The sequence below is a fragment of the Elephantulus edwardii genome, unplaced genomic scaffold (assembly GCF_000299155.1).
Source record: "Elephantulus edwardii isolate Elephantulus edwardi_28Jun2011 unplaced genomic scaffold, EleEdw1.0 scaffold00035, whole genome shotgun sequence".
NCBI lineage: Eukaryota > Metazoa > Chordata > Mammalia > Macroscelidea > Macroscelididae > Elephantulus > Elephantulus edwardii.
In genome coordinates, this window is record NW_006399785.1 from 16,173,150 (window position 1) to 16,184,635 (window position 11,486).

An 11,486-nucleotide genomic window follows, 5' to 3' on the forward strand; every position below is an offset into this window, starting at 1 on the left:
TTGCATTTCCTTAATCTCTTATCTCTTATTCACTTACTCTATTTCTGCACTCCAACAACTGGTTCTCCCTGTTCTTCTTTGACCATTAACCATCAGAAAAAGAATTAGAAAGAGAAAATACTGTCAGCTTTTTAAGGAACAAATGAGTGAAAACTTTCAGGGTTATGCATCTCTTTGATGAATAAGATTAGAAATAAAAATTAAATAAGAAAAATGACAAATATTTAGTACTATGAGATGCAAATACTGCAGGGCCCTGTGAAAACAAGTTATGCGTGACAGCAAGTACCTGTAGGAGAGCTCTGAGAATCGTAGGAGCCCCAACGTAAAATATATGTGAAAGCTGCTTATAGAAAAGTATGTGAAGATTTTTGTTTCGCTACAGTGGGATAGAGTAACCCTAATCAACAAAGCTGTGTGGTGCAGATGACTCAGCCTTGCTGCTGAAAGTGAGAAGGGTATGAAATGGTTGCTGCAGAAGATCAGGGCCTATATCCTTCAGTATGGATTGCACGTCAGTGTCAAGAGCACAGAAGTCCTTACCTCAGAACCAACAGTTAACATTATGATAGTTGGAAAAAGAATAAAAACTATCAGGAATTATTTAATCTTACTTGGTTCAACAATCAACACTCTTGGTGTCAGCAGTCAGGAAATCAGATGTATTGCATTGGGCGAGTCCTCTGTCAGAGACCCCTTCAAGATGCTGAAGAGCAATGATGTTAGTTTGAAGACTAAGGTGCTCCTGATTCAGGCCATGGTCTTCTCAATCACTTGCTATGCATCAGAGAGCTGGACAATGAATAAGGATGACAGAAGAAAAATTGATGCTTTTGATTTATGGTGTTGAAGTTGAGTACTGAATATTTCCATGGACTGCCGAAAGAACAAACAGGTATGTCTTGGAAAAAGTGCAGCCAGAGTGCAGCTTGGAAGCAAAGAAGATAAAGCTTCATCTTTCATACTTTAGGCATGTCGCTAGGCAAGGCTATTCCTTGGAAAGGGACGTCATGCTTAGAAAGATGAAAGGTTAATGAAGGAGGGGAAGACCCTCGTCAAGATAGGTTGACACGGTGACATCAGCAGTGGGCTCAAGTGTGTCAGAAATGATGTTAATAGCACAGGATAGGGCAGAGTTCAGACTGGCTACTCAAAGGGTTGCTTTGCCTTGTACTCATTTGACAGCACCTAATAACAGTCACTACAATGGTGGTTAAAGCCCGTGCCTCCTGACTGAAAAGTTCATTCAAACCCATGAGCATGTCTCAGAAGAAGATGTGGCAATCACTGTCCATAAGAGTTATGGTCCTGGGAATCCTGTGGGGTGGCCCTGCCCTTCCTCACAGGGTCTCTGTAAGTCGGGATCAACAGTGAAAAACAAAGTGAAGTCTTACTTTTCTTTAAGATTTATGATAGTTTGTTTCGGACGATAGACTTTTATTTTCTTTGTTTTCTTTCTTAAACTTTGTTAATGTGTTATCTGTAATTGTTATCTTACATTAAATCTTAAGCTACATAAAATTTATAGGTAAGCTTATTACCTGATCAGTATGAATTTTTAAATTATGGTGTAATAATTTTTTTAATGGCTTCATTTAAAATACTACTTTATTTGCCAAATACAGTTAAATTTAGAATCACCTGAGACACCATAATTTTGTAATGCTTTCTGTTTATCATTTTTAAGGAAAGTTGAATTTCTCTGAAGCTAACATACATATGCCTGTTTTAAATCATTCAAACTTGTCTTTGTGATGTAGGTCTTCCTGTGTTTTCAGAAAGTTGCTGCTGAGATCCTGGGAATCAAATTAAACAAAGCAGAAATAGAACAGTCACAGGTGATTATCCTGAGCTTTATCTTTTTAAAAAAGACGAGATACTAATTTTCGACTGAATGCTTTCACATTTGTGCATTTGTACGTACGTCTAGCAGCTTTTCAAATAGATTGTATGACCCTTTGTGTATTGCAGACAGTGGAGGATGTTAACGTGGCTTTTTCCCTCTCCTATATATGATACCCTTGACATCTCATTTTGGTCTTTTTTGTTGGAAAAGAAAAAGAATGATATAATAAACATTTCATCAATAGTTAAACATACTTGTGCTGGTACCTGCCATATTGTTTTGTATTTATCTTACAAAATTACTCTATACTAAAGTTATTTTTTATAGTTTATACAATAATTTCTCAAAGTTTAACTGTAATTCAGAAGTGGTTACATTATATGATATCTTCTATGCTTGTTTAGATAAAACACTTAGTTTTTTATACTTTTTTCAAAAGTCTGTGCTATCCATTCATCTCTAAACCGTAATTTATTGTAATGATATTTTTGTTGGTTTAATAATATTCTTAATTACTAAGAATTTTGCAGTTCTTTCACTATGCCTAGAAATTCTGTGTACCTGGCTTTATAGTATATATCTCTATTTCTATGAACATATTTGAGTTTGGTAAAATAGCAGTTTTGGGAAAGAAATATGTTTACTTTGGGAGAGATAATGAGATTTTTAAAGCTCCTTTGCTTAATTAATGTGATAAGAATTTCTGTTTAAAAAATAAAACCAAACCACTTTTCTTTATCCAAGTGGATGATCAGAATTTACTTCAGTGAAAAGTAATCTAGAAATACAGAACCCAAAAGTAAACCTTAAATTAGGAGGAGAAAATAGAGTAGAATTTTTAAAGGAGTGGTCACTGACCAAATAAAATGAATCATAATTTTCTGCTGGTTTATGTGATTTGCATAATTCTTTGTGCTTTTTTCCCCCTCCCTCAAAATATAGTGTACCAGTACTTTTAGACGTAGAAATAACATGAGCACCAGCAGTCAAGTATTTAAAATACCACTAGAATAGCATACCAGTCCACATATTTGATAGAGTGAAAAATCAGAGCAAGAACCTATAGTTTAAAGTTAAACTTCAGAAGTGGTTTGGTTAGAAGCAACAAATGAATTGCATTTTCCCTCTACTTCCTTACCTCCCCTCCCTTGCAACTAAAAAGATAGAATTATCTTGTCACACGCTTACATTTTTCTTTTCTTCTTTGCCTTATTCTGATGATTTACCCAGTTATGTGCTTTAAAAGCAAGTAGAGCAGATGTCAATTGAAAATTATTACGCTGATTTGATTGTCTCTAGGACTTGATTAAAATATTTGGAGCTTTTAGAGATTTACACTTTTCTTACAGTTAAAAAAAAGACTTCTACTTACTGTGGCCTTGCACAGTGCTATAATACCATGTGCTGCGTAAATTCTTCCTCAGCACATCACTTGAGTTACTTGGTGTTGGCCTAAGATGATATAAGAAGGAGACAAAGATTTGCTTCAGATGACTCACCGTTCAGCACTTCTAAGACTGTGGTGGAACACAGAAAGCAAGGAATGACTATGCTTTTGAGCTTCTCCCTCTAACAGATGTTTGTGTCTGGCTAATTGGATTTTCAGTTACTAGAAACAATTTCTTGAACGTGTAATCTCTCTAGAGTAGTAGAACTAAGATTTCTAAGTATAAAGTATAATACTTCAGTGTGGAAAACTCCTAAATATTTTGCATTGCCTTCCTGTTTAATATTATAACAGATTAATAACACACCTTAGGAACTGTAGACCAGATGGCATTTCGTCAGTTTACTGGCAGAGAAACTGAGGCTGGAGAGATGTTAACTAACTTGCTTTTAGATCTAGGGAGAACAGGTCACAGAACCAGCATTTGAATCCAGATTTGGATCCTCATACCCTGTTGTCTCTGATCTACCAACTGAGAGCACGTGTATTGGACAGTTGGAGAGAAGCGAAATACACTGCGGCCTTCCCAGGTCTGTGTTGGAAGAAGTACCACCATGCTTAGAAGCATGTGTCCTTGGAAGGGAGCACGGCCGGCTTCCTTTTACTTACTCTGGACATGTTCATAAGAGAGATGAGTCGCTGGAAGAGGGCAGCATGATGTAGCAATGAGCTGCATCAGAGCAGAGATTGTGAGGATGGTGCACGGCCGACCGCAGGACCAGCTCAACGGCCCCTAGCAACAACAGACAGCGTCTGTGCTCGGAATGATAACCCATGATGACCTTGTAACACTGAGTGTGTGGCGGCCACAGTATTCCTTACACACTGTTTCCCATTGTTGACTTAGACAGCTCAAAAGCAGAGACCCTGCTTTGTTTTTAGAAATGTCTCCAATGCCTAGACTAGTGTGTGGCTTTGAGGGATTGATAGGGACAAGTATGCTCAGGGTATGTTTACACATGCACTTGGCTGGACAAACTCGGGCATTTTTAATGGAAATATGTTGCTGCGAGGCAGATTAAGGTACAATTGCAGAATCCATCAGGCTTGTATTCCGTGTCTTCCTGGAAGTCGGTGCTGCTGGCCACACCTGTTTACTCCTCTTCCTAGGTTCTTTCCTGTTTTCCTCTGTGTGGTGACCACATCATCACCATTCCTGCTCGCTGCTGCTCTTGACAAAATGAGGTTAAGCCAGTGTTGAGCTGCGTGGTTCTTTTCTTCTTAGGGTCACCTCATTATTTGTCTTTCATTAACTTAGAGAGCATTGAATGTGCTTTTTGGCTCTCAAGCTAAAAGTTGGTCTTTTGTAGGTGGGTAACATTTTCTCTGAAACATCAGTAAATGACACTCAGACAAGCTGACTACTGTAAAATCACCTACATGAAGTTTATAGCACATGCTTTTCTGCTCATAGCAAGTCAAGCTTTAAGTCTGCAGAGCCTTGGCTGTGGCTTCCAGTTCAGGGACATTGTACAGAGCCCTGTGTCAGTCAGAGCCCACGAGAAAGATGCTGCCTTGTTAGTTCTTCATCAGCTTGATGAAAATAAATGATGACAATCCAAGTCATTTATATTACTCAGTGCTTTGACCAGATTGTCTTGACCACAGGTCAGTAACCTGGTTGTGTTTATAGGATAGGATTTAAAGCAGCTTTTGAGGGATTAATGAGTTACTTGCTAATTATAAAAATCCCGTTTCTTCACTGTAACCCAAAGTTTGGCGTGAAACAGTTAGGCTTGGGGAGGCCATATAATTGTTCAGCATTGCCCTGACTTACCCCTCATACCTTGTTTGGCAGTCAGTAATGCTGCTTTTGATAGCGTCAGGCTGGGAGCCTCATAAATCATGAGTCTTGTCTCAGAGTTAATACCACTTGCTAGAGAACTTCAGCAGAGTTCACCAAGGCTGACAACTTCATAGACATTAGCATCTGTTCATTTACTATCAGTTGTTTTTCCAGTCTTCATTTAAAGGTTTCATTACAAACAGCATCCTATTTAACAGTGTTTTCCTATATGTGTTCATAAATTCATTGAAGCTGTTATGAAGGAAATGCTAAAACAGTTACAGTGTTAAGGAAAGTGAAGGCAGTTTCAAATTTTAAAACATTGTTATTTGTATCATATGTAAACAACACAATGAGAGAAAAAAAATGTGAAAGAGACTGTGAGAGAATATAAAGTGACCATAGCAAGGTGTAGCCAGAGGAACCCTGGAGATGGAGCCACAGTTAAAGGTTTTGCCTGGTGGATGGTTGAAGGAAAAGCTGATTTGTAACTGCTCTGAGATAGAGTTTGCTACACTAATTAAAGAAACCAGAGGTTCATTTGTGCTGCTAACTAAACCTGGACCTTCACTAATTGAGGAACTGTGTCTTGGAACCAGGCTTGTGACTGCTGGACTAAACCTGGACTTTCATTGTGTGAAATTCTTTGCTTCTCCTACTCCCCAACCTATTTCTCTAATAAACCCCACAATTTGGAGAGGGGGAAGAATTACAGCAGTGAAAATAAATTTGAGACCTCATGTAGCAAAATTCTTAGATATTTGAAAGCAACAGCTGTTTTTCTTAAGGTTTGCATTCAGTGATTTCCCCCCACCCCCACCCCTTTTTTAAAAAAAGATAACAGACAACTGTATGTTGAACTTGGTCATTTTTTTTTACAGAGTTTGAAAGTATAGAGGTTAGGGTTGGGAGGGTGGAGGAGTTAGCATCCAAAGGAAGTCCTTGACAAGTGATATATATTATTAAACTTAAAAATTGTCATTAGCATATAGCTCCCTCTGGTTTTTGCATCCCTCTTCCCACCTTCAAAGAAAATGAACTGGGCCTTCCGCTGCGTTCCCACACACATTAGAAGGCCTGCAGTAAAGCGCATGTGTTTTCTCCTCAGTAAGTCTACAGCAACTTAGGACCAGAACCTGTAAAATTTAGCCATGCAGTCCCAGTGCACACTCGCACACAGTGGATCCTCAGTAATGTCGGAGGAAAGGAATTAATGCTTCTGCCACATTTGAGCACAAAAACCCTCCAGAATCCTTTAGGAGTGCTGTGCTTTATATACAATATATGTAATTGTGGGCATCAAAAATAGAACTTAAAACTTGTCAGGGAGACTCAGTGGACAAATGCACGTCAATAATTGCGAGTTCTGTACAATGTTTCATGGGTTTTTTTCCTTTCCTTTTGTGTTCTCCTGTTTCTTTTGTGAAGTACTTAAATTTACATGTTGATTTTCTTTCTTTGCTTTTAATGGTTCCTTCAATTTTCTGCATTGAACATACTTTCCATTTTGTCTCTCTTTTTTCTTTTTTCTTTTTTTTTTTTTTTGTGTGTATGTTCCTTTTTCCATCCTGTGTATGTTGCACGGAATTGACAGCGTATTGTCAGGGCAGAAATAGTGAAGTACCCGGAAGAAGATTGTCAACATTCCAACTCCACCCAGAGTAGAGTCTGTTCAGTGCAGTAGTGCAGGTATTAATGGATCAACTGTTGAATTTGGGAAAGCGGTTGGGGGGAAACAGTGAATGCCAGCTCACTTACTCTCTACAAATTGGGGAGTTGAGATCATTATTATTATACATTCCTGCTAATTAATAATTTCTAGTGCTATTTCAGAACTTTGAAAAATCGGTTCTTTGCTAGGAGATTTATGGATTAAACAAAAAGTTAGGAAGAAATTAAAATAATATTTCTCTTTTAAATGTTTTCATCTTTATAGTTGTGTTTATTACATATGCAGCGTAGTGGAAAACTCAGGCAGTTATTTCATTATTCACACCTCGCCACTATTCTTGTATTAATAACATGGCAACTGAAATACTATTTTACAGATTTTTAAAAAGAATTCTTCTTTTGGTCTGCTGTGTATGCAGTAGCAGTAAGAGAACTGAAAGCAGAAAACGATCTCTTTTAGTTTAAAATATTGCTTAGAAGTTCAGGCTTATCTTACCCAGATACACAGACGTCAGGGAACCCACCCACCAGTGCCACTGAGTCAGTTCCAGCTCATGACTCGCGGCTGCGCGCTTTATGTGGGCCACGCAGCCCAAGGCTGTGACCTCTCACAGGATGAGGGGCTCCTACTTCTCCTCAGAGACTGCTGGGGGATTCACACCACCCATGCGTTCCACACTGCACCACCAGGCGCATTACAGGGGAAGGAGGGCACGTTAAAGGGGCCTTTACTGAAATTGGGTTTTAAAATGTGAGGTGATTTTTTAGTCTTTTCTTTTTGCCCAGTTTTGTAGGGTTGTTGTCCAAAGCTTGAGGTGAGCTCTTCAGGACTTAAGTTAGGGCTTTGGGAAGAAAGTTTAAAAACTGGGGTATTCAAAACATTTCTACTTTTTATGTGAGTCCTTTTAAACAATTTTGTCTCTTCTTATTTACTAAAAAAGCTGCTGTAAAATTCCAAAAAGTATGTAATGACTTATGAAAATATTAAGAAAAAGGACTTTTTCACTTTGAAATGATGAATCATTGGTCTTATCTGCAAATTCAGAGATGTGTGCTGAATGATTTTGATGCCTTTGCTTTGAGTTATAAGCAGGGGCCACATTGTGTATTGAGTTGTCACTCAGTAAGACTTGTGATAACCTCATGTGAACGGCATGTCATCCAGGAGACACAAGCAGTGAGCTGCCGCGCTTCCTTAAAAACAAACAAAAACAAGGAAAAGACCCACCTCCATTAGTGTGTTCTGGTTCACTCTTAATATCAGCCCCTGCTTCGTTTATGATGTCTATCTCCAGGAGTTCACCAAAGTTCATAAAATAAAAATACACTTTTAGGAGCTGTTTCTAAATGCGCCAGTGCCCTGATAGTAACTCTGTTTTCTTTTATGACAGAGGGTGGTGAAGGCAGACATTGTAAACTACAACCAGGAACCCATGTCAAGAACGGTTAACCCTCCGCGGAGCTCCATGTGCGCACTTCAGTGAGAGTCCTTTCCCTGTGTATTGATAATGCGGGCTGCCCTTCACCTCTGCGTGGGGCTCAGGGACCTGGACGAGCTTGCTTTTATCAGTGACCATCTCTGCAGTTCACGTAACACTTGCCTCCCAGCTCGCCCGTTCCATCAGTGAGCGTCACTTCTCAGCCACAGGCAGCAACTTGGACTGGAAAGAATTCCACTTGGGACCACACACTTTGCAAGCCAAATGCAAAGCCTATTTCCTCTGGATTTAGACCACTTCATTGAAAAAGATTGAAGTCGGTTCTCTTTTTGTCTTGATTTCCAGCCACCTCGGAAAAGTCCCGAATCCTGACCATCCATCAGGTGTTTTGCCACAGCACAACTTCCTTCTCTTCCCTGAACTGATAAGTGGCAAAGTGTATTTAGAGTGCAAATGTTTAAACAAGTCAGATATTTTATCTACATGCTAGGAAGAAGGCCCTTTGCTATCTTTTTTGAATGAAAATATGTGAAGCTCTATATAAATGAAATATATTTGAAATACAGCTGTAATAGAATTATTTTTTTTCATTTTTTAAAAGCCCTAAGTTGTTTCTGTTTAGTAGCTTATAGCTCACAAGGTAGCGAGTATTTGATATTGTATTTTTCTTACTGTATCATGGTCATTGTGTATTGTGTGACACTCAGGTGAGATGGCTTTACGGATTTTGGTAAAGGTTCAGTTCATGCTGCAGGTGGAATTTCTCCTGCAGACTGCTCATGAGTCCTCCCAGGATGAGGGAGACTTGTTGTACCGCGGTGCATCAGACTGTACCTGACTGACCTTCAGATGTGTCCCTCCCCAAAATAAATTGAGCTAAATTTCTTTTTTTAATGGTTTTCTTTCAGCCACCCTCCTTTAGTTACTGAAGGACAAAAGTGTATTTGGATACAAAGTTGATGATTCTTTGCAGTTTAATAGACAGTCCTTTAGAGTTGTTAGGTTGTTTTGTTGCACTGACTAAAATCCAGATTTCATTGGCTGACATTTAAGGAACTTGATATTAGTTGCATCCCACCTGTATCTCTGATTTGGCAGTTTCCTAAATCTTCCGAGAGGATGGGACCTTTAAGGTGGCTCATTTTATCCTTCCTATATTTAAGAGGGTCAGAACTTTAGGAGAAAGTTGCTATGTGCAGTTGAGTCAGAATCAACTCGTAGCTGACCCTCTAGCAGGTTTTCTGAGGCAGTAATCCACATGGGAAGAGATTTCCCAGACTTCTTCCACGAAGCAGCTAGTGGATTTGAACTGCATGCCTTTAAGTTTGCAGCACAACTCCCTATTACCAGGGGATCTCTGCCCCAGAAGACTTCTACTCCACTTGCAGAGGGAGCCAGGATAACTGCTCTTTAAAAGCGTGATTGACTGAAGCATACTATTAACATTTTGTCCATCCCTCAAATGTTGCATTCCATGGGAAGTGAGACCCTGCCCCTTCGGTCATTGTGTATGGTTTCTATGTCTGTGTGAATTTACGAGTGTTTGCAGAGGTGATTTCCTCTCCCTCGTACAGTTACTGCAAGACAACAAGGTAGGATTTAATAAATATGTGTGATTATACAAGCTAAGTGCTGTAGGCATTGAGGAGGTAGAATTGTGAAAGGCCTGTGATCAGCCAGAATACTTCAGTTGTGTGTTTAAACATTAGAGCACCAGGTGGGATGAGTTGTGGAGGAGCAAGGCAGAGTGCAGCCTCTATTGGCTGCATGACGCTTGTTGCTGTTGTTGTTATGTGCCATTGAGTCGCTTGCAACTCATAGCGACCCTATGTACAAGAGCCCTAAATGCCGTTCTATCCTGTGCCAACCTCGCCGTCTCCAACACAAATTCCCACCACTCCACTCACAGAATCGATCCATCTCACCAAGGGTCTTCCTCTCCTGTGCCGCTCCTCCACTCTTCTAAACATGATGTCCCTCTCAAGGATCAGTCCCTCCTTTCAACATGCCCAAAGTATGTCAGACGAAGCTTCAGAATCCTTGACTCAAGGGTTAACATTCTGGCTTCACCCTCTCCAGAACAAAACTGTTTGTTCTCCTAGCAGTCCATGGTTTATTTAACACTCTTCTCCAGCACCATAGCTCAAAGGCATCAATTCTCTATCATCCCTGTTCACTGTCCAACTCTCTGATGCATAGCACGTAATTGCAAAGACTATAGCCTGAATCAGGCACACCTTAGTCTCCAGCCTAACGTCATTGCTCTTCAGTACTCCTGAGAGGTCCCTCACAGCTAACTTTCCCAAGGCTATTCGTCTCCTGATTTCCTGGCTACTGTTACCAAGAGTGTTGACTGTGGAACCAAGTAAGCTAAAACTGTTAACTATCTCAATCTTTTCACCATCCATCCTGATGCTGCCAATTGGCCCAGTGGTGAGAATCTTTGTTTTCTTGATGTTGAGCTTCAATCCATATTGAAGACTGCAATCCTTGACCTTCTGCAGCAAGCGCTTCAGGTTCTTCTCAGTTTTCAGCAAGCAGGGTTGTGTCATCCCCATAACGCAGGTTGTTGATGGTTCTTCCACCAATCCTGATGCCACATTCTTCCTTGTACAACCCAGCATCTCGGTTGATCTGTTCTGCATACAGATTGAAAAGGTATGAAGACAAAATACATCCCTGACGGACCCCTTTCTTGATTTTGCATCATCCAGTGTCCCTGCTCTGTTTTGACGACTGCCTCTTGGTCCAAGTATAGGTTTCGCATTAGCACTATCAAGTGTTCTGGGATTCCCATTCTTCTCAGAGTCAGCCACAGCTTGTTGTGGTCCACACAGTCAAAAGCCTTTGCATAGTCAATGAAGCAGAGATAGACATTCTTCTGGCATGACACTACTAAGTTTTATTTTATTTTATTTTATTTTTATGCCAACCCTTGAATGGGGTGCCATTGCCCCTTTTTAACACCTGAGAGCAGGGAACCAGTGGCATAGCATTACTCCTCAAGTAAGTGATGAGGGCAGGGAACCCCACTAAATGTTTCAGAGACAGAATGGAGCGAATTGTTCTGGACCATCTTTCATTTGAGATAATCACACTAGCTGACTTTCTTCCTGGAGGCACAACAGGCATGAGTGTCAATTTTTCTTTTAATAATTAGTCAAGGATCAATTCTGGTTTATCACCAGGAGACTGATAGTGGCCAGAGTCCCCTCTAGTCATCGATTTGGTGACCTATTTTACCCCTTGCTCTCATTGTCCTTACTGCCCTGCCTCTCTCAGCTCGGTCTGACCCTC

General features: G+C 40.0%; 1 protein-coding gene across 2 annotated transcripts in view; it reads left to right on the forward strand.

Moving 5' to 3' along the window:
• The window catches only part of RAB28 (RAB28, member RAS oncogene family), a 119,687-nt gene extending 111,453 nt beyond the window's left edge, over positions 1 to 8,234 (forward strand). Inside the window, exons 6-7 of one of the 2 annotated variants that reach the window (XM_006884524.1) lie at positions 1,761 to 1,838; positions 8,142 to 8,234. In XM_006884524.1, coding sequence (XP_006884586.1) covers positions 1,761 to 1,838; positions 8,142 to 8,234 — 171 coding nt within the window. Of the gene's footprint in view, positions 1 to 1,760; positions 1,839 to 6,673; positions 6,769 to 8,141 lie in introns of those variants that run through there. The other variant, XM_006884523.1, reaches the window with a different exon arrangement.
• The last annotated feature ends 3,252 nt before the right edge of the window (positions 8,235 to 11,486 follow it).